The 23,913-nt window shown below is 42.1% G+C and overlaps 1 protein-coding gene and 1 long non-coding RNA gene across 2 annotated transcripts; both read right to left on the minus strand.

Moving 5' to 3' along the window:
- Positions 1-1,074: 1,074 nt before the first annotated feature.
- On the minus strand, positions 1,075-5,549 carry Gstk1 (glutathione S-transferase kappa 1). Its single transcript, XM_055598329.1, has 8 exons — positions 5,359-5,549; positions 4,772-4,853; positions 4,479-4,607; positions 3,901-4,001; positions 3,716-3,751; positions 2,039-2,155; positions 1,590-1,683; positions 1,075-1,309 (listed from the first exon to the last, which is right to left on the minus strand). The coding sequence occupies exons 1-8, from the start codon at positions 5,428-5,430 to the stop codon at positions 1,260-1,262; spliced, it is 681 nt and encodes a 226-aa protein (XP_055454304.1). The 5' UTR covers positions 5,431-5,549; the 3' UTR covers positions 1,075-1,259.
- Positions 5,550-7,981: 2,432 nt separating this feature from the next.
- LOC129669963 (uncharacterized) lies at positions 7,982-20,269 on the minus strand. The gene is made up of 2 exons (XR_008719105.1): positions 20,208-20,269; positions 7,982-8,295 (listed from the first exon to the last, which is right to left on the minus strand). It is a non-coding gene; the product is annotated as an uncharacterized LOC129669963 (long non-coding RNA).
- Positions 20,270-23,913: the final 3,644 nt, after the last annotated feature.

Raw genomic sequence — 23,913 nt, forward strand, 5'->3', positions numbered from 1 at the left:
CGTCAAAGAATAACTTGAAGAACCTATTTTCTCTTTTCACTAGGAAGGTTCTAGGTATTCAGTTCAGGTCATCAGGCTTGGCAGGTATTAGTACTTTTACCCACTCGGCCGTCTCGCTGGCCCTAGTGTTTGAATGAGAAGACAGTGTAGACAATTATTCCTAATACTCCACACACACCATTGCCTGGGTAGCTCTAAAGGGTACAAGAACTACTCATGGTTTTAACTTGGCGTTATGTTTGTTAATATTGGAAGTCTTCATATTTTTTATTTTGTGTGAGCTGTATGTACTATAAGACTCCTTTGTAGAAGGATATAGTTCACCTAAAATGTACTTAGAGTGAACCTGGGTAAAGATGATTTTAGATCTCAGAAGATGCACAGATGACAGAAGACAAAAGAAGGGAAGCTGATAGAGAGTAACAGGGTACTGGGATGGGATGGGAGGATGGGATATAAGATAAGAAAGCCAGGAGAAGAAAGAGAAACTGGCAAAGGCCTAGCTTGACTGAAAGCTTTGTCCCTGGCTCCCATCAGGTGTCCAGTGTGGAACAGAGTCTCCCACATAGGTCAGTGCGATATCAAAATGCAGAAGTTTCTGACTATTAAACATAAGGAATAGACATTAAGTGGGCATTTAGGTAAATAATTGGCTGAAGGTGTGTGTGGAAAAGCTGAAAATACTTAGGAGGGAACAGATAGTAGAGCAGGCTGGGCACAGAGACTGCCTTGTTCTGGTTCTGCTGGTCGGTGTAGCTAGACGTGGATTAAATATCTCAGCAAAGCTGGACTTCTTGCTGGTTCCCTCCACTGTTCACTGTTTCAGGAACAGAGTCAGCAAATATCAAGATGATTTGTTGCTGCTAAGTCTACAAAGCTTAGTTTTCTATTCCTGATAGACAAGTGGAAGGGGAGACTGTCTCCGGCACCTACCTGACTGTTACCCCAGAGTACTCCTGAGAGCAAGGACAGCTGGGAATCCAGAAAGAGCTATCTTGCCCAACTTCTGGAGTGGGTATGAGATCACGGGATCATGATATACCAACACCAGCCAGGCATACACAGACTCAGAAATGCTTTGTCTAGTGGCATCAGGTTTATTTTATGGGAATGTAGAATGTAAGGATTTTCAAAAGGCACTTATGAGGCACAGAAGTAAAGACAGTCACAGCCAAAGGTGGACTCCTGCTCCATCTCACGGGGCCACAGAAGTCAGTTTTTTCAGACATAGAAATCAAAGATTACTTTCTGAGGCAGTCTTAAAGTCTGGCATTTGGGGTTGGGGGAACAGGCCCCATCCACTTCTCTCCTAGACAGAGAGAGTTATAGATGTTTATACGGTTCTAAGACAGGTCAGCGGATGATTCCCAAGGAGCCCCAAGATCTTTCTGGTTGAGTTCAAGGTCTAGAAGGCTTCCTTTTCCCCTGTGGGGAAGACCTCCTACCTCTGCTCAACCTGGATCAGCACCAACTATATAAGGCATCCTTGTTAGAAATAGCAGGAATTTTGTTGTTGCTGTTCTGGTCATGTGATATAATGGCTGTTGGGCTGGAGTCAGAAGGTCAAGGGAATAGAATTCTAAACTTACCTAGCAGGTGCGCTAGCAACTCCATACGGTCAGACCCAAAGAGTATGTGGGTATTACCATCCACATGGGCAACTGTGGTGGGCAGCCCAAAGGCCTAGAGAAAATGGAGTATAGGAAGAAAGATGATAGAGCAGGTGCCTGTTAGACTGAGGTACAGAGTGGTCAGAAGACAGAGAACAAAGCAAATGTCTGCTAAGAGACCTATTGGCCTCAGGCATCTTCTCAGCTCCACCTATGTGGCACAAGCTTCTTTTTTTAAAAAATCACCATCTCTTTCCTTTCCTTCCTTGACTAGGTTTAGGGGGAGGAAGGGAGCAGATGAGGTGGTTATGGAAAGCTGGGGAGGAACCATGATGGGGAGGACTCATCTAACAGGAGCATGAACACTTGTGCTCAGATTACTTCTCTATCTGTAGACAGGACCTGGGAATTCACTTGTAGTTGCTCACCCCATATTTGCAGGCTGCGTCAGTGATCTCCCTTAGCTTGTTTTTCACCTGTTCTGTGGGAATCTTCTCCAGAAAGCGTTGGGCTTGCTGTGCGGACATTCCTGCCTTCTCTGCTGCCTGGGGAGACAAGGAAGAGCATGCAGCTGGGTCTGCATTGTGGGGATGGGAGAAAACGCTATTCTGTTCCTTTCCTGCCCTCAAGTTTTCCTGAAAAGACTTTTGCCCAATTACAAATAACAGGTTATCTATCCTACTCAAGAAAAATTGTCTCCTTTTCCCAAAGTCTTGAGATCAGTAGAAAAGGCAGAGGGCACAAAGAAGTCATAGTCACAGAAACAGCACCAGATGGCATGGCAGAGAGCAGCTAGCCTCACTTTTCCATTTCATAACGTGGGCACAGCAATCGACAGCTATTTATTCCTTGCTTAGAGGTATAGAGCTTATCAGTAGCAGCATTAAAAGCCATATCCCTAGAATTCACATTTGGAAAACTTTCTTCCCTGTACCCCTTAGAATTCCTAATGGTCTCAGGCTAGGTTCTAAGTCCTGTATCATTTCCTGAATAATTGTGGAATGGAGTCATGGCTTCAGCTCCCTGCTTGGCTTTCAGAAAATGGGAGGGCTTCTGATTAGGATGGCTGTGAAAGTTTAGAATTAGTGGCTTTTCAACTTGGGATCTCCTAAGGAGCTTTTCAATGTCCCAATGTGAAGGCCATTCCCTAGATGATGACATCAGCCTTTCTGGAGTTGACACTCGGCACTCCTGATGTCAGTGTATAGCTCAAGGTGAGCAGCTACAACTTGACCTCTTATGAGCCACTGTCTCTGATAGTTAAATGAAATGGTTCCTGAGCAAGAGGGGAAGGGATAAGCCACTAAGAATAGTGGCTTTTTAAAAACATTTGTTAATAGTAAGCAAAAGAGTAAAATTATGCACATATATATAAACACACATATGCATATATGCCTTTAGGAACTAGAACATAGACACTAGAGGATAAACTAGCCATTCTTTGCATATCTAGCTTAGAAGTGATTCGATGTCTCGTGTATTAAGAGAGAGTGTGTGTCAACTATTATCTATATACAGGAGAAAAAGATCATTTTCAGTTTCCTGACATAATCCCAAGGAACATCTAACTTTGAAAGCCCGATCTGTGTCTGGCACTCACTTCCGTGTTTTGCGCACTTTCCATTTTCTCTCCCTGAGCATCTGTTTAATTCTCACTTGTCGGTTATCTCTTTGCCTGCGTAAAGTCCCCTGCTCTGTAACAAGCACCCATTAGTGACATTTGTGCTGGGAATCCCTGGAGACTTGAGAATGGAAGGCTCCACCCTTCCATCTAGTGTCCCCACACTGCTCCTCTCTCTCCCACTGACATAATTCACTTATTTCATCAAACTCACTTTATCCATGTGTGGTCCACAGTAGACATTTTGTTGTTGAGGCTGGGCACTGAACTCAGGGTCTCAAGCAGATTAAGCATGCACTGAGCTTAACTCTGCAACTGAGATATAACACTAGCCCACAGAAACCTCTTCAAAGAATCCTGTTAGCTGCAACTTTATAGTAATCTGTCCCCCTCAGACGCAGACTTTCTTTCTAAATCATTAAGAACCTTTCCTGTTCTCAGATTCTCTGTAACAATAGTAGGGGGCTCCAGTGCAGACACTCACAGACAGGATGCTCTGGGACTCCGTGATATCTTCATCCTAAGAAAAAGAAAACGCTTAGCAGGAACAAAGTAGCACAGAGACAGGCAGGACAGCAGGATCCTGTTTCTGGAAATTGCCCTGGGAAGTGTCAGAATGTCGTCTAGCTATCTGTCTTTTCCCTCCAGGATTCAGAATCCAGTCCTTACTTGAGACCAAATACGCATCCATAGCTCTCTGGACACCTTCTCCAGCATCTCTGGTTGCTCCATGCTCACAGCAGTGAGGAAACGCATGGCATTTGTACTTCCTGTGGGGCAGAGGCATGGAGAGCTAAGATTCCTATTTCTTGTGTCCTGATGGAGGCCCAGATCATCCTTTCTTCTGACATGTTTCCAGGATCTATTACCTGAACTCTTTAATTCCAGTTTCTAATGGCGGACTTAGAATACTCAACCATCTCTGCCACTGCCCCCCCCCCCTTTTGCCTAGCTGACCCTGGGTCCCTGACCCAGGACCCTGACCCTGGGATTTTCTTACAAAGCCCCGACTGTTCTGGTCTCCAAGAAATTCTCCAACTGTTTCTGACCCTCTTTACCTACTTATTTGTTTGTTTGTTTATTTATGTATTTATTTATTTAATTTTATTTCTATTTCCTCTGAAACTGGAGTTATGGATGGTTGTGGGCCACCGGTGCTGGGAACCAAATCAGGTCTAGAAGAACCAAATCTAGAAGAGCTCCCAGTGCTCTTAAGCTCTGCGACATCTCTCCAACCCCATCCTCACCTTTCTTAAGAACCACATCATAGAAATCCTTGGGAAAGTGGATGGGAACCTGGAAGAACTGCTTCAGGAGAGGGATCTCTTTGCGCATGTACTGGCCTTTTCGGGGAACCATAGATGGTGGGTGGTTTCCTGGCAGTGGAGAGTTAGACAACTGGTGAGAGAAGACAGGAGGGTCTCAAGCCAGGGCCCCCTCCCAGACAGAGCAAACTGCTAGCTTAGGGGTGTAGGACAGGCCCCTCAGGCTACAAGAAACAACCCTCCTTGCCCAGCTGAGAGGGCTTCTCCTTGCTTACCGCTGTCTTTCATGATCCCAGCGATTAAAGCCGGCCGCAACTGCAGCTTAATGTTCCAGAGGTGCTGGTATCTGCATAGGACCTACCAGTGCAGAGGTAACAAACAAACAAATAAATATGGGGGGAGCCTGTGTGGCATTTAGAGAGGACAGATGGCATAAGTGACCTATAGGGCTGTCTCCTGGCTCTAGGTGCAGAGGATGACTATTCCACACCGAACAGCTCTGTTTAAAAGCACAGAACTCTCAGCTCTTTGAAACAGGTACCAGACTCCTTACTTCAGCGTATGGTTTCCATCCTGTAGGGCATCCTCGCGTCCCTGAACCCCTCTCCAAACTTCACCTAGCTTTCTTGGAGTCACCCCTTTTCTGTCTACGGCCCATGTGGGAAGAGAATATATGACCTTAGGAAATCAGGACCCTACTTGGAGGAGCCACAGTTCGTTTAGAAGCACAAAGTGAACTTCAGCCCGGGAACAGTCTGTGCTTGTCCTAACCCTGAGGGCAATCGCCAGGAATTTCTGTTGCCCAGTGCACCCCTGTGCACTCGCCCCGCAGGCCGTAGCCCTGGCGGTTCTCCCGCGTCACCTCAAAGCCCAGCCAGGAGTAGGGGGACAGCACATCGTAGAAGAGCTCCAGGACGCGCGGCGCCGGCCCCATACTGCAGGGAAGACAGTAAGCGAACTTGAAGCTGTGGTCACAGAAGAAGCACAGGGTTAGGAGCAAACAGCCAACTCCAGCCAGCGAACAGCAGGGGAGGACGCTAAAGGCGCTAGTGCGCAGCCTCCGGTAGAGACCCACCCCTCGGGGCGGGCCCAGGGGTGTAGCCGGGTAGACCAATAAGGGCGCGCTGCAGGATCAAAGGGCAATGAGGGTGGAGTCTGAGATTAAGCCGAAGGTCCCCCACAGACCAGCCTGTCAGGAGTGTGCAGCTTCTAGAAGGCTCTGGAACTTTATACCTCGAGCAAGGAGCCAGCGCACAAGGATCCGAGCTCGGAGGAAGGAAGGGGCTCTAACTGATGCAAATGTAATTGTTTCTTCGCAGCTGCATGACGTTTAAAGACGGAGGCAGGGTGGACGTTCCGAATTACATCTTTTCTTGTGGTCACTTGCTCAGGGATTAGCACAATGGTTGGAACGAATCTGACAAGCCACAAAGTGGTCTTTCCTTATCTCCATCCCATACATTACAACACACCTAGCGGGATGCCTGAAATTGCAGAGTACATCAAACATTACTAAGTTTTGTTTTGTCTTTTCCTATACATCGATATCTATGAAATTTAACTTAGAAATTAGACACATTTATGATGAATAGCAGACTAACAATAGCATACCATATTAAAAATTTGTTTCTTGTTATAAGAGAAGTTACTTGAGCACAAGTTTTTCAGTACTACAGCACTTGATCTGATAATGGAGGTGACCACTGAGAAGGAGGCGGGTAGTGTATACAGCGTGGACATTCTGAACAAAAGGATGACTTATATCTCTAGAGGGAAGGTCCAGGACTTCATCCACTACTGCTATCGTTTACTGCTTGTTTGTTTTTGTTTTGTTTTTGAGGCAGGGTCTTTCTATGTAACTTATCCTGGAACTCCCTGTGTAGACCTGATTGGCCTCGAACTCACAGAGGTCTGCCTGCCTCTGCCTCCCAAGTGGTGGGATTAAAGGTGTGGGACACCATGCTCTATTATCATTTATTACTGTGTGTTTGTATAATGTGTGTGTCCCGGCACACATATGCGGATCAGAATTTTTACATGGGTGCCGAGGATTAAATTTAGGTGTTTAATTCTTGCACCGTATGATAGCAAGTACCTTTATCAGTTGAGCCAGCTTACCAGATCCCATCACACTGTTTTTGAGGCAAACAATCAAAATTTTTTGCTTGCTTCTGGTTTGATTCTATTTGCCCTGAAAAGTGAAATTTTAGATAAGGGAGGGCCACTATTGAGGTACAAATAGCCCACCTATTAAGGTCTAGGGAAGAATATGTGTAATGACAGCTTCCAGGATTTAAAGTTAAAAGCTGGTGTGTCAGGCACTAGTACGCCTGATCCTAAGGCCACCCAAAATAAGCAGCAAAAATTTTAAAAAAAGAGGAAATTTTTTTAATTTTATTTTTTTCTTATCAGTTACATTTTATTAACTCTGTATCCCAGCTGTGTCCCGATCCCTCATTCCCTCCCATCCCCACCCTCCCTCCCTCATCTCCTCCCTGCCCTTTTCCAAGTTCACTGATGGGGGGGGGGACTTCCTCCCCATTCATCTGATCCTGTTTTATCAGGTATCTTCAGGACTGGCTGCGAAGCCCTCCTCTGTGGCCTAACAGGACTGCTCCTCCCTTGGGGGGTGGGGAGGTCAAAGAGCCAGCCATTGAGTTCCTGTTAGAAATAGTCCTTGTTCCCCTCACTATGGGAAACCAATTGGTTACTGAGCTACCACAGGCTACGTCTGAGCAGAGGTTCTAGGTTATATCCATACATGGTCCTTGGTTGAATGTCAGTCTCAGGAAAGTCCCTGTGCCCAGATATATTTGGTCCTTGTGGAGCTCCTATCCTTTCCCCATCATACTAACTCCCCTTCTTTCATATGATTCCCTGTACTCTGCCGAAGGTTTGGTCATGAGTCTTTGTAACTGCTTTGAAAACACTGCTAATTAGAGTCTTTCAGATGCGCTCAGTAGACTCCTGTCATACGTTCAATGCACATCCCATCTGTCTTTCTAAATGAGGATTGATCATCTTACCCCATGTCCGCTCTCTTGATTATCTTTTTTAGGTGTATAGATTTCATTATGTTTGTCATAACTTATAGGTCTATATAAGTGAGTATATACTGTGTTTGTCTTTCTCCTTCTGGGATATTTCACTCAGAATGATCTTTTCTAGATCCCACCATTTGCCTGAAAATTTCATGATTTCCTCCTTTTTGATTGCTGAGTAGTATTCCATTGTTTAAAAATACCACAATTTCTGTACCCATTCCTTCGTTGAGGGACATCTGGGTTGTTTCCAGGTTCTGGCTATTACAAATAATGCTGCTATAAACATGGTTGAGCAAGTATCCAAAAAGGAGGAAATTTTGATGTAATTTTTGAGACAGAGATTGGACTAGGGGCCTCACTGCTGCAGTGATTGTAGGGGAATTTGTATTTGCAAATTGGTGTTATTAAGCTGGGATATTATTTACCACATTGACAAGTATGTATTTTAAATCCCATTTAATTAAATTATTTTGAAAAGTATTTGTTATATTATCGGTTAGGCACATAAAACATTTCACTTCTCGATTGTCCACAAGGAAGCAGTCACAAGCTGTCTCAGTACAGAGAGCAAATCTCTACTTTTCCTGGAAAATGCCAGGTTTAGACTGGAATGTCTCTGAAAGGCTGGCTGGTTAAATGCTCTCATTTCCAGGTTTTGTGTTATTAAGACGTGGTGGAAACATCGAGAGGTCAGGCCTGGGGTCTTCACATCAGGCGGTTTGCCATAGGAAGCTTCAGTTGTCAACTTGGCCCACCTGGGGAGAGTGAACCACAACTTAAGAATTGCCTTCATCTGTCGCAGGCCTGCCTGGGCTGTGTGACAGAGGTATTTGGAAGGGAGCCTGAGAGCAAGCCGGTAAGCAGTGTTCCACAGGCTCCGTTTCATTTCCTGCCTTGAGCACCTGTCCTTGGCTTCCCTTGATAACTTGTAAGCAGAAATAAACTCCTCCCCAGCTTGCTTTCAGTCATGGTGTTTATCGCAGCAAGAGGAAAATGACTAGATCAGGGGACATGCTTTTGAAGAAGATTTTAAGACACCCAACCTCTTCCTTTTTGTCCATTTTGGGAGTGTTGGCAATGAGGCGAATAGCTTTGCTCTATCTAAGGCTACCCCCATGATGCATTGCTTTTCTATTCAGTGGTGCACACCTCGGTAGACAGTGACAGGATCCCTGAGGCTTGCTGGACACCCAGCCCAGCCCATCATCAGTTCACTGAAGATCAGGAGGCTTCAGAGAGATGACTTAAAAGTTAATATCATGCACTGCTCTCCCAGAAGACCCAAGTTGAGTTCCTAGCACCAATGCTAGGTGGCGAGAGACTGGCTGTCACTCCAACCCCATGAAGAACCAGTGCTTCTGGCCTCAGAGGGCATTTGCGCTCATGTGCACAAACACATGCGGGCTTACACAGTTAAAAGTAAATAAAAACAAAAATGTTAAAGGTGGAGAACTAATTAAGGAGAGCAGCCGATACTGAGCCCTGACTCCCACAAATACCCACAAGTGTGCACATAGATAAGTAAACAAAGAAGTAAATGTCTGCATTTATGACTTTCTTTTGTTCTGTTACCACAAAAGTTTATGTAATCATTTCCACAGTGGAACATATCATTCAGAGAAACCTACATCATGTTCCTAGGCCATGGTAACTCATACTACACTCAGAACAAACATCCCTAGATCCCTTTGAACAAGGGATCCACTGTTGTATTTCATGTCAACAGTGAAAGTCCTGGTTGAATCCTGGGACAAAACTGATTGTGATCAGCTGGCTTAAATAACATCATTTCCCATTTTATTTTGTATATAACTTTTTATGTGAGTCAACTTTCCATTGTGATAACAAATTCCTAAAACAACCCCTTCATAAAAAGAATAGGCCAATTTTGGCTCATGTTTGATTGACCCATTGCTTTTGGACCCAGTCAAAAGCATCATGGAAGTAGCCTTAGATGGAGCAAAGCTATTCACCTCATAGACAAGACTCCCAAAATGTCCTTATACTCATACAGCAAGCTCTTTACTAGCTGTGCTCCTCCGCCTCAGATTCCTCTGCGCATTCATAAGTTACAGAAGAGTGGACATTTTTCTTTTGTAAGATTTCAGAGGCCAGCCTTAATCATTTGGTTAAGGTGAAACGGCTGTCAAGCTTCTGAGCTGTAAAATTGTGCTCCTCCCTGTTCCATACTCCATACTCCTTAGTTTAGGAAGCAGTCAGTGTCAAGCAGAGAGAGGGTTAATGCATTAAGTCCACCCCACAGTGGGAAGAATGAGAATTTGAGGACTTAAAATCTCTACTTCAGTGAACAGACACTTTTAGGGGATCCACTAAAGCCATGCAACTACCTTATGGCTCATTAAACTTTTGCAATCAATTTTAGCATCTGTCAGTTGTTTACAGCAACTATTACGATGGCATTTAAATAGTGAATTTTTTTTTTGTTCCTCTCATTTTTTTTTAAATATTTATCAATGGGAATTCTTCTGAAACAAGAATTGCCCCTTCTTCCCATTACTTATTTATTTAATATTTATTCATATCAGCATGAATTAATATTTACTTTAAACATAATATAATTAATAAATGTTGACCTGAGTTTCCATAGTATCTTTCAATGTACTGTTGTTATCAGTTATTATTAAAATGTTGAGCATTGTGGATGATATGGGAACAACAAAGGTATATTCACTTCTGGTCTGTGGAGGAGGTTCAGTGGGTACAGTTCTCACTGTAAGGCAAGGAGCAACCTCCTCACACAGGGTGCCCACATTCTCATACTCAAGCAAACACACACCCCAAACACACAGATCAAAAATATGTTCAGTTCTGCATTCTAACATCTTTATATGGCTGGGAGCAGTACCAAGTGTTATTAGAAAGCTTTAGTGAAACTGTGTTGACCTGAATTTTGACCTTCAGAGTGCACAGGATGCTGTGTTTAACTGCATTCATCTATAATCCCAGTGTTCCTACTGTGAGGTGGGAGGAAGAGACAGGGGAGTCCTTGGATGCTCCCTGGTCACCTAGCTTGGCACACATACTGTTGTATATCAAGGGACCTTGTTTAAAGACGGTGGAAGGCAAGGAGCAACCTCCTCATGTAGGGTGCCCACATTCTTGTACCCAAACACACACACACGCGCACACACACACACACACACACACACACACACACACACCCCATACACACAGATAAAAAATATGTTCAGTTCTATATTCTAACATCTTTATATTGCTGAGAGCAGTACGAAGTGTTAGAAAGCTTTAGATGATTTAGGGTACTTTCTAGGAAAGAATGCTTCAGCAGTACTTGCCATTAGGAGAGGTTCAAGAGCTCCACTCTGCAATGTGGGCAGTCAATATTTACACATAGAAAAAGTGGCTAAGGTTCAGAAATAGCTGGTCATGGTGAGAAGTTGGATGTATTTGGATATCATCTAATGGCTGACTACCCATGATTCATTGAACTTAGATGCTTATTATTGCATGATACCCAGCTACTTGTTGGGAAACTCAGGCTCCTAAATTGTCTCAGTTTACTTCTTTAATACATTAGACTGCAGCTCTTTTAATAGAAACTCAAGGTACAGAGACAGCCTCCTGGAGCCATTGGCTAGGCACTTATTCAGGTGAACTGTAGACACTGATGAGAGCTGTCGAAACAGAGTGTTAAGGGAAATTATATAAAGAAGCCAACGTTCCCAGGAGAAACACTAAACATAATAATTACTGAACAGTGGAGGAGGGAGGGAAAATAAACCAGATTCTCATCTTGTGTCTACAACTCAGAGACACTGCTTATATTAGAAACCTCAATAAACAGAGCCACTTTTCATCCCAAAAAAGCTTTAAATGAGCTGCTTATTCAATTTAGAATAATCGTTATTCAGCAAATAATATTAACCTGAGAGGTTTTAGTAAAATATAGTTGGGTATATATTCCACAGTTAAACTTGGAGCATCAAATATTTAAGTGTTTAAAAGAAGTGAGAGAAGTAGCTGATAGAGTTACAAAAACTTGATTAATACCCAGAATGACAGTAAGCATAGCTAATTGTAACACCAAATGAAGAAACCTTAAAATACAGACACATTCAGGTACATACAATCAAAAAAAGGGTCTGGCAAAATACAGTGTGGTAAAAAGGAGTAAATATAATATGTGTTTGTTTCATATTCAAAGTTGATTTTAGTTATCCTAGTGTGGAAAGAACTGAAGCTCAGCATATGAAATCAAAGAAAGCTTAGTGAAATATATATAAGTGAAAAAAATAAAGTATTCTTAGATCTGGACATTAGATGGCTTTCAAATATATTTAAAACATGTTTATACATACTTACAAAAAATTCCAGCTAAAGCTATACTGCAGTATTTTTTGCTTATGCAGTTGGCAGAGACGGAGGTGTTTGACGACTCACCGTTGGCAGGGATTCAGGAAAAGGCATTTTCTTATGTAATGAGTGGGAGTGCGGTTTGGTAAGGCTCTGTGGAGGGCAGGGCAGCACCATCTTTGTGATTTACACATGCACAGACCATTTGACTTAGGTAGTTTTGAGAATTTATGATAAAACCTAACCCTGTACCTGCAATATAATGTGACCTAAGGTTATTTATGTGTGCATGCCTTTAATCCCCACACTGGCAAAGCAGAGGCAGTTGGATCTCTGAGTTCAAGTCCTGCCTGGTTTATGGAGAAAGTCCTAAGACTGTCAGGGCTGCACAGAGAATTTCTGTTTCAAAAAAACAAAACCAAACCAAAATAATTTCTTTTTCTTTCTGTATCTGCGTATGCTGCATGCATGTATGCCCTGCAAGGACAGAAGAGCGCATGGCATTCCCTGGAACTGATGTCTCAGGTCTTTGGGGGCTGCTTGATGTGACTGCTGGGAACGGGACTTGAGTCCTCTAGAAGAGGGGCATGTGCTCGTAACTGCTGAGTCACCTCTCTGGCCCTGCATTTTTAATTGAAAACAAACCTAACTCTATATTCTTATGAGGTCTGATGCGAATTTGGAAGTACGCATGTGACGCGGAATGGTTACACAAGCTAAGTAAGACATTCACTACGTGCATTTACCTCAGTTTTTTTTTTTTTTTTTTTAACCTCAGTTTTGGTTTTTCTACTTATGTAAAAACTGAATTTGTATACCACTTTGAATAGAAAGAACATTTATTTATTTTTATTTTTTATATTAATTAGTTTATTCATTTTGTATCCCAGCTGTAGCCCCCTCCTTCATTCCCTCCCAAACCTACCCTCTCTCCTTCATCTCCTCCCATGCCCCTCTCCAAGTCTACTGATAGGGGAGGTCCTCCTCCTTTTCCATCTGGCCCTAGCCTATCTTGTCTCATCAGGACTGGATGCATTGTCTTCCTCTGTGGCCTGGTAAGGCTGTTCCCCAATCAGTGGGAGGTGATCAAATAGCCAACCACTGAATTCATGTCAGAAACAGTCCCTGTTCCCCTTATTAGGGTACCCACTTGGATACTGAGCTGCCGTGGGCTACATCTGTGCAGGGGTTCTAGGTTATCTCCATGTATGGTCCTTGGTTGGAGTATCAATCTCAGAAAAGACCCCTGGGCCCAGATTTCTTGGTTCTGCTGCTCTCTTTGTGGAGCTCCTGTCCCCTACAGGTATTTCTGTCTCCCTCTTCTTTCCTAAGATTCCCTGCACTCTGCCCAAAGTTTGGCTATGAGTCTCAGCATCTGCTTTGATACCCTGCTGGATAGAGTCTTTCAGAGCCCCTCTGTGGTAAGCTCCTGTCCTGTTCCCTGTTTTATCCCTCTTCTGATGTCTGTCCCATTCGCCTTAGAAAAAACATTTAAACGATATTAGTTTTTCCAGTCTTTGAACATGAACATATTTTATTTATTTGTGTCTTCAGTTTTTTTATAGTGTTCTTATGTGTTTACTAGAGAGTAATATTTCATCCCTTTAAACCAAGTTAACAAATAATACCTACATTTTTTCTTTGTTTTTGTTATTGTCATTTAAAAAATTTTTTTAAAAGACAGATCAGTATCATGGATAAAATGAATAAAAATGAAATAAAACAAAATAAATAAAAATTAATAAAAACAATATACATTTTTGATTAATTTTGTATCTTTCATCATTTATGAATTTGTATATTAATTCCAGTTTTACCTTGGTGGTTATTTTCTTTAAGGTTTTTTCTTTTTTGCCATACAAGAGTATGTCATTATTAGCTAACAGAAATACTTCCATTCTTTTTTCTTTTCTTCTTTTTAAAGAGGATTTATTTATTTATATTATGTATATGGGGGTTTGTTTGCATGAATAGCTGCACAGCAGAAGAGGAAATCTGATCCCATACAGTTACAGACGTTTGGGAGCTGCCATGTGGTTGCTGGGAACTGAACTCTGGACCTCGGGAAAAGCAGCCAGTGTTCTTAACGCCTGAGCCATCCCTCCAGCCGCCCATTTTTTTCTTTTCTGTTTTGTGTATCTATTCATTTCCTTTGGCTAATTGCTCTGGCAAAGATTTTAAATACTATGTTGAAAAGAAGCATGAGAGTGAGCATTACTGTCTAGTACATGATTTTAGAGCAGGAGCAGTCAGCTTTTCATCCTTGAGTATGATGTGGTCTGCGGCACCCATTGTGTGTTGTGGTATATTTCTTGTGGACTTCAGGCACACAAACTTTTCATCCACTGTGTTCAGGTGCATAATGATTATGTATTTCTATCTGGCAAGATTACTGACTTATATTTTGAGGTTAGATGGGGTTGCTGAGGTAGTTGGCTCTGACTGGACAAGAATGAAAATGGTATTTCCTGGGTGGTTGGAGATGCTATTCAGAATCTATGAGATGTATGTAATCTAAGGCTGGGTCTAAGGCTGATTGATGTTTGTTAGATTGCTTTTTGGACAGTTGTGATTGGCCAGATCAAAGATAATGGTATACAGATATTCACAGCTGTGGTTTGCCCTCTCTCTAGCACGGGAAGGACTTCAGGTTAAACTCTGGGGCTGGGCACAGTCAGTGCTTGTCCACTAGGGATGTACGGGAGCCAGATTCTTTGGTCTAAAGACATGCAGGGGACATGAGCTTATTGCCTCTGTAAGGTTATTTATTATAGTATATTTTGTAATAGCAGCATATTGCAAATTGTCAAAATGTTCATTACTATATTTTCAATTTAATAATCAATATTTAAAATATTTTGAAAATTTGAAAATAATTTAGGTGCTCTTTTAAAAAAACATATTTTGTGTGTATGAATATTTACCATATATGAACGTTTACCACATGCAAACCTAGTGCCCTAAAAGACCGGAAGAGAGCTCTGGGTGCCCTGAAATTAGAGTTATGGATAATTCTGACCTGACATGTGGGTGTTGAAAACTGAACCCAGGTCCTTTCAAAAACAGCAAATGCTCTTAACCATTGAGCTACCTCTTCAGTTCCTGAAAACAAAACAAAACCATAGGTAGATTTTAGATACAAACAAATCTGATGTGAAAAAGTCAAAGTATCAAACAGTATATGTTATCTTCTTTATCTCCTCTGTGTGAATAGACACAGACATGTAAATGCTACTATAGCCTCAAACTGGCTACAGAACTCAGGCTATTTGTCATGGATCTTCCTGTCTCAACCACTCAAATGCTGCAATCCAGATGTTCAAAATCAACCCCAGCTGTAGGTGCTCTATTCTCCCTCACTGCCAGGAATTGCTCAGCCACATGGAGACATCAATGACTACACTCAGGGATTGGCAGGTTCATACATCATCTCTTCAATAATATGCCTTTTCATGCTGCTGAGTAATGACACAGAAAACTGAGAAAATCACTTGTTTTTGAGAAGTGACACTATCTAACTGACAGGGTAGGAGAGAGCCTATGCTAGCTATGCCTGATACTTAGTGCTGTGGGCTTAGAAAAAAAAAATGAGAGTATGTAATACACCAGAAAGAAAGACAAGTGTGAAGGAAGCAGGACGGAGTGGAATTTTAACAACAACAAAGAAAGAAAGAAAGAAAGAAAGAAAAGAAAAGAAAAGAAAAGAAAAGAAAAGAAAAAAGACTGAGATAGGAATAAAGAAAGAAAATGAATAAGGAAGATTCATCCTTAGGAACGCATACGAATAGCACAGTGAGCTAGGAGACAGTTATCATTTATGTGACATAGCACAGCTCGTATATTGTACTTTAATTTTAGGACATTTCCACTTATGAAAGCTGTGCAACGACATGTGTGAAACAGCGTGAAGATGTAATGTTTGCCAAGATATAGCTGAGTATTTACATCACAGGTTCTTGAAGCCTGACATATTCCTGGGGACTTAGTGAGGGTGCCACAGAATTCCTTGTGCAGGCTTTCTCACTTCGCAGCCACACCAGAACGAGACAGTGAGCTGACAGCTCTACTCTGCTGTATACCACATTCTGCATTCAAGCATAGGAACTCTGTCAGTGTAGGGTACGATGGTTATTATTAATAGCATGCATCCCCTTCTCAGAGTTTATCAGGACAAACCAATGTGATAACACTGAAGCGAGAATAGCCCCATTTATCCTGGCATGCTTTTGTAAAACACGTATTCACATGGAAAAAGAAAACAACAAAAGAACAGAAAAAGAAGGTGTGTTAGGGACCATGCACGATTTTCTTAATTTCTTATACTTAAAAGAAAAAAAAAGATCTTACACAATCTCTTGCCTTCTCCTTTCTGTCCTCTCTCCCTTCTCTTTGCCCTCTTACCTTTTCTCTCTTCTTTCAATTTTCCTTTTCTTCTCTCCCTTTTATCTTTTGTTAAATAGCGTTATTGCATTATAGCTGATATAGAGTAAGCTACACATATTTAAAGAATGTACCTTCTAAGCTTCAGGTTGTGTGCACATCCATGAAACTCTCATTATCACCAAGATAATGACAAGTTATGCCCTTTCCCAAAGCTCCCTTATGATTTTTATTTTTATTTTTTGCAATCATGTCCCATACCCCTTCCTGCCCTCCATCCCCACACCAGTCTGTTTTTATTTAGGATAGATTATTCTACAGATACATTTCATGTATCAAAAATCTCCATGTTCCAAAATAACTTTTAGAAGCTAGACTCACTGTTTCATATTGTCACAGTCAAGCAGTGGAGTCTTGGAGGTTGATGTGGGGATTGATTTAATGAACATGGTCTCTGGAAAAGAAAGGGTGTGATGGGAAGGCAAAGGAAGGGGAGAGAAATATGAAGTAAGGGAGGGAAGAGGAGGTAAAGAAGGGAGAAGGATAGGAAAGGAATCCATCTGAGTAGAGGTTGAGAGTGAACCTGGGGCCCTTGTATTCTAGGCTATTCTGTCACTGAGCTACATCCCAAGCCCTGTGTTACATCTTCTCAAAGGCTACAGCCACGCCTGCAATGAACCCTGGGATGGCTGGCCCTTCTCACTTCTCCAGAAACCGATGCATTGGCTGGCCTTTCACAGCCCATGGGAATCAGTCACATAATATGGGTTTGGGTAGGGAACAAGACCTTGTTTGAGGCAATTCTTCAGCAGAAGATTGGAAGCTAAGAGCTGGCAGCACCCTGCTGGCTCTGGGTTATGTTTGGAGGGAATACGTGCAGAATCTCTCTTTGTTCTTCACTTACTAATCCTACCTATCCTCTCCTAAAGGGTTCTTTCATATAATACTAGAGAGGCAAAGGGTAGCCATCCAGTTTGGAACTTAAGTCTCTAGAATCATAAGCTAAATAAACATTTTTTTCTCCTTGGGATTCGGTTTCCCCAGCTATTTGAGATAATACAAATCTGATTAATAAATATGACAGGATAGTTGGAAATCTTTTAATAAAAATTTTAAGCCCTTGAGAGGACATAATCTGTTAATCTGAGAGTAATCTGTTAATTCAAGTTTGAAAAAAGAGTCATCTGTTAATAAATATCTTCATTCATCCCTCTAGTACAGACTCCCCCACCCCTGAATTAGACACGTAGGATGGGATAATTCTTGATTGTAGGAGGCTATAGATTTTTTTTTTTGCTAGATATTTTGTAGCATGTCTGGTCTCTACTCTCTCAAATGCAACTAGCAGCTCTCTGAATCCACTGACATTAATAAAATATTATACTAAATGAGAGCAGACTACATATTTTTTTACATGAAATTTCTAGAAAACACGGAACACAGGATCACCAAGATAGCTCGGTTGCTAGATATTTACTACTAAACTTGAAACCCTGAGTTCCATTCTTGGAAATCAAATGCTGGAACAACTCCTGTACATCTTCCTCTGACATACATATGGCCAACGCACATGCCACACCTCCTAGTAAGTCAGTAAATGTAAAAAACAAATAAACAAACCCCAAACAAACAAACAAAAACAGAAAAGAAAGAAAATACAAAGAGTAGATCAATGATCCCTTTTAAGGATGACAGTGAGAGGGAGTGGCTGAAAACTGACATAAGGACAATTTTTGAGGTGATGGACTTGCCAAATACCCGTAGGTAGTGTTAAAACTGCCCTACACTGCAGTGTGCTGGAGTTATTGATCCTTTTCTACCTCATGTGCCTTTCTCAGTGCTTTCTCAGTTAACCTTTCGATGTGGCAATCAAAAGCACAGCTAGTTGGTAAGTTTAGTAAGGGTGCAGTGTGTGTGTGTTTGTGTGTGTTGAAAAAGTACTGAGGACAATGAAGAAATGAAAAATAAAAAGAAAAACATACTCAGTGGAAGTGATCTTGGGTGAAGAATTGAAGAATTATTAGGGAATAATCGATGCACACTTTTTTAAATCAACAGTGCTTGTTATAGGATACCATAGACTGGGTTGTTTTCAAACAATAAAAGCTTATTTTAATGGTTCTGGAAGTTCAGATGTCAGAATTCAAGGTACCAGCGGATTTGGTGTCTGGTGAAAACCCACTTTCTAGTTCACAGGCAGCCACCTCCTTGTGTCTTTGAGGATGCAAGATCTACACCCCTTGCCCAAACTTAGTCCAGGAATGTTAGAGAATGTGCTGCTCAGTTCTGTCCATAGGGAGTGGACAGAATTCCTGTGATGTTATTTTTCATCTTTGCTCCTAAGGTAAATCCCTAAGTAAATTTCAAAATTTCAAAAATTTCAAAATTTTCAAAATTTCAAAAATGCTGAAGCATTTTTATTTTTGTGTACTCCTTCCATGAGAAATGTGAAAAAGCCTTGGTAGTTTTTTTCAGCTGGGATTTGTAAGTCCTCCAGTGAACAAAGAACAAAGCCCCTGTTCTTGGACCACGATCTATTTTCTTAGAATGAAATAACACCCCAGCTACTGACTTTGTCTGTGTGCCTGCTTGATTTCTTTCTAACACAGCAGCTGGTAGCTTGCAGTGCACATGCCAATGGCAGAATGTGGGCTGCCGAGGAGTGCAGGAGCCATTTGCTCGAAGGACCCTTTGCCTCTGGCTGTTAATTGCTTCCTTCTGATTTTAAAGGTCTCCACCATCGTCAGCCTCCACTGCTTCCAAGACTTGTTATAAACACCATGCTTTGCATTTTCGCTTTGCTGAGGATTAAAAAAGAACTTGGAGAGTCTCCTCCACATTCTGGACAGAGCGGGAAGGAGAAGTGTTGTTGGGTCTCTAGCTGAACACACACACGGTTGATTAAAGGCCTGTTGGGTGTGGTTCTTAGGGCTGCCCTCAGAGAACACTGAGCAGAGGTAAGGCTATGGTGGGGCTTTACAGGATTCTCTGAGTTCTAGTACTGTATTCACAGGGCCTGGTTGTCTTGTAAGTGATGCTGCCCTCGAAATACAACCTGCTGAAAACATAGACAAAACTGTGATCCTAACTTGTGCTCCAGATCTTAGGCCTTGAATCACACCCATCCCAAGATGGTTGTTTTCCAGAATGCCTTTGTGAAAGTCCTGACTAGGCACAATGTTCTTTTGTGGCTCCATGTTATTTGTGTGTTCTCTTATCACAGGCCTTACTATATTATACTACAGGACTGGCTTGTCTCACTATGTAGCCCAGTTTGGCTTCAAATGACTACATTAGTGATGTTGGGTGAATCTGGTATTACAGGGTGTACCATCACACCTTGCTATCCCCCATTTTGCTTTCACAATAAACTCATTTTTCTTCTTATTCTTAATCTCATTCTTTTACTATTACTGTAATAAAACATCACATTTTATAGCCAGGCTCTTTTAATAATTAGTTCTTTGGGAGTTCTGTGCCATATGTTTGATTATATTCATCTCTCCCCTAACTTTTCCCAGATCTGTTACCCCTTCCTTCTCCACCCAACTTTGTGTTCTTAAAACAAAACAAAACAAAACAAAACAAAACAAAACAAAACAAAACAAAACACCCTTTCAAGACCAATTTGTGCTGCCCCAATGATCCTGGCTGTGTGATCTTTCTCCACTCATGGTCAACTATAATACTTTCTTAGAGAAAACTGTCTCTCCTTCTCCCAGCACCTAACAGCTGCAAAGAGCTCCACAGTGGCCAGGTACCTTTTGGTTACTTTATAGTAACTCAATTGATCCTTACAACAGTTCCATAGAAGAGTTGCAATGATTAGCTTAAAGAAACAGATTTAGAAAAAAGTTAAAGAGGTTCCCTCCCCCTCCCCCCCAAGGTAACAGAGCAAGATTTTGGCTGAGCTAGGCCTTGAACTCGTCTTCCCCTGCTCCAGAAGCCATACCTTTAAGTTCTGTGTTACTGTGTGTTCTGGGTGCTGCTGTGTCTCTTAGGTTCAGATGCTGTTGTGGTCGACGTTAACCTTGGGCCTAAATATTACCTTCTTTAATATATGGTGTCATTTTGCATGTGATGTGTTTTTTCATAACCGTAAATGGCATTGTACTGCAGGTGCTTTTCCTCTCATGTCCATGACGCAACGCTTCGTACATTGCTATCAACACACCAAGTTAATTGCTCCTGACTGCTACACGCTTTACCCTGGCTATCTACCACACCTCGTTGACCTCTTCTCCCCATTGGAGAGACCGAGACTCATTATGTCAATGACACAAGGAGACTTTATCTGTGACACTTTATCAGCCTGTGTCAGAACTTCTCCTGGAACCTCTCCAGGGGTGGATCTCTGAGGCAAAGGGCAGGTGAGTACTTCACCAGGTGTGGAAGGTGTATCCGGAATGACTGTGCAGTCTGGCACTCCAGTCAGCATTGGAAGAATCCCCCCTTTTGACATTCTCATCAGTGTTTGGTAATTTTTCGTTCTTTTGAGGCATGTTGAATATTGTGATAATCTCCCAACCCCTTATCCACTGAGGGTATTTTCCAAGACCCCAGTGCATCTTTACAACAAAAAATGGTACTGACCTTCAAACATAATAAATTTTTCCTATGGCAAACTTTAATTTGTAAATGTGGCATAGAAGAGGTTAACAACTATTAAAGATGAATTAAAGAGAGTTGTGATTGTGCTGTTAAAAGTTATGTGAATATGGTCCTCCCACCTCCCTCCCCCTCTTATGGTACAGCAATCACCTTTCTTCTGGTTGACTCTGGGTAACTGAAGCCCTGGATGCATAAAGGCAGCTAAATCTTATTTTTGTTTTAATATACATATTTCTGGTTATTAGTAAGCACGACTTCCTGGCCCACAGGATTACCACTGTCTGTGGGTATTTTGGGTGTGTGAATGCATACATGTATATTCCTTTGTACAGTCTAGGTATTTCTTGTTTTTTTAAGATATAGCCAGTGAACCTTGCTGTCACTAGAGTTCTTACTCAATGGAACTCCAATCAGTCTTTGTTTCATGATTAGAGCTTTTGGAATGTTCTTTAATAAGCAACCCCTAACTCTTTGGCCATGAGTTATTATCTATTTATTTTATAACTTTATTAATATTTTAATTTTTGAGGCAAAGTTTCATAGAACCTTGGCTGCTTTTAAACTTACTACATAGCTAAATATGATCCTTTTGCCTCCACTTCATAAATACTGGACTTAGAGGGATGCACCTCCATACCTGGTTTTAAGCCATGCATGGGACTACTAACTGAGCTATATCCTGTTTTGTTTTATAGCTTTGAAGACTTTCCTAGGCTTTTCTACCCATTTGAATTTGCCTTTGTGTGAAATAAAAGCATGGGACCCAACTTTGTCTCTCTGCTAACCATGACTTTCATGTAGAGTACATTTAAATAACCCATTGTTTTTCCACTTAGACCTCATTTACATTTGTCATAGGTTTCTATAAATAAATGAATCTACTTTTATTGTAATCCCCCCTCAGTAAGGTATTAGTTTTTCTTCTGCAGAAGCATGCACAGCCGTGTCAAATCAAGTGTAGCAAGCACACATAGCACGGGGCAAGGTGGTGGTACCCTCGAGCTTTCATTTCTCATGCAAAAGGATCCTGTGCCTGATTCTGAGTGCTCAGAGCGTGGCCTCACACTCTTACACAGTTGGCTAACTCAGAACAGGGTAACAGATAAGCAAAGTGCAACTCCTAAGAACACCGTGCAACCCTAAGCACATAGTTCGATTTCAAGAAGTGCTGACCCTGGGCTGGGGAGATTACTCAGCCGTTAAAGGCTAGGCTCACAACCAAAAATGTAAGAAGTGCTAACCCTATGGGAGCTGAAATTTCTGCCAAGTGTCTTTTCTCCCCTTTCATTCATTTACTATCTACTTTACATCTGGGTTGGAACTTTCCTTCCCTCCTCTCCTCCCAGTCCCTCCTTCTCATCTTCCCTCTTCTCCCTCTCTGCCCCACCCCTGTCTTTCCAGAGAGGGATATCAGCTCCCATGGATATCAACCCACCTTGGACTGGGCTCATCTTCCTCTGTTAAGGCTAGATGAGATGGTCCAAGCTAGGGCAAAGGGATATTAGTGGGGGAATGGGCATCTCTGGGATGGGGGAGGTTCCTGGGAATACATGGTGGTGGCCCTAGCTGAGACTCCTAGAAGCAGGAAATGTGGAGCCCTAAAGTGGCCACCTTCTGTAGCCAGGTGAGCCTTCCAGTGGAGGGAGAGGACACCAACCCACACTCAAAACCTTCCACCCAGCCAACCACCGACTGGCACAGTGTGAGTCACAGGCCATGAGAGAAAGCCCACCACAGATACTATTAATAATACTCTGTTATACTTGTAGACAATAGGCTAGCATATCAGTCACCCAAATGATGACAGTTCCCCCAGCAGCTGATGGGAACAGATGCCGAGACACACAGCCAGACATCAGGTGGAGCTCAGAGATTTCTATGAAAGAGGGAGAGAAAGATTGAAAGAGCCAGAGAGGCCAAGAACACAAGAAAATCTACAGAATCAACTAGCCTGGACCCATAGAGGCTCACAGAAACTGAACCACCAACCAGAGAGCACCCATGGGACACAGGTAGGCCCCCTACACATATGTAACAGATGTACAGATTGGTCCTCATGTGGGACCTCTAACAGCAGGGGCAGGGACTGCCTCTGACTTCATAATTTATTATGCTTATTTTGTAATTCAGTTTGCTTCAGTGTCTGATAGAAGAATTTCTTCCCTTCCTCCTTTACGTCAGTAAAAAAAATTTTGAAATGAATTTTTATACCTTATATTCTGATCAGTTCTCTTCCCCTGACTTCTCCCAAATCCTCCCCACTCACCAACTCCACTCTGTCTCTTTAGAAAACAAACAAACAAACAAACAAAACCCAAACAAAAACAAAACAAACAAGTCCAGATTTAAAAAGAAAAAAATATAACACACACACACACACACACACACACACTGGAAAAAATAATTCATGACACAAACCATAATATACAAGGAAAAGGCCAGTAAACAAACAAACAAACAAACAAACAAAGCCTAAACAAAGAAATATGAGACCAATTTTGTAATGGGCATTTATTGATGAACATGAGGCCTGTCCTTAAGTGTGGTTTGTAGATCCAGTGAGTTTACACTGGGAAAAGCTAAAGCTCGCGTTCATTTCCCCTCTCAGCACTGACGGAGGGCTTGTTGATGTAAATTTCTTGTTTCTCTGTGATACCGGTTGTTCTTGTGCCTCTTCTGTCTGTAGGATGCCTGGCCAGGGCCTGGTATCATATCTGATTCACACCATTGTTTGACCAGTATACATAAAATGATTTGAGCTGGTTTATGATCGACTTTCACTGATTATTTGGGAAATGAGAAATGAGATAACGGAAGTCAGAATTGAATCCACCTTGTCTTCTCTCAAGGGAGAATGACATCAAAAGTCACGACTTCAGGGACAGGTGCATGGCTTTGGCTATAGCTATTTCTTCAGCTCCCTGGGGACTGGGGACTGTTCCCCATGGAGAAGAGCTTCTGTGCCAGGCTTTGAGAGATGGCAGTACACAAGGGCAGGGATCTGGCGTCTCCGGGGGGAATTTCAAAAGAAAACACAGAAATTTTCA

This window comes from Psammomys obesus, unplaced genomic scaffold (assembly GCF_907164565.1).
Source record: "Psammomys obesus unplaced genomic scaffold, mPsaObe1.curated_primary_1811, whole genome shotgun sequence".
NCBI lineage: Eukaryota > Metazoa > Chordata > Mammalia > Rodentia > Muridae > Psammomys > Psammomys obesus.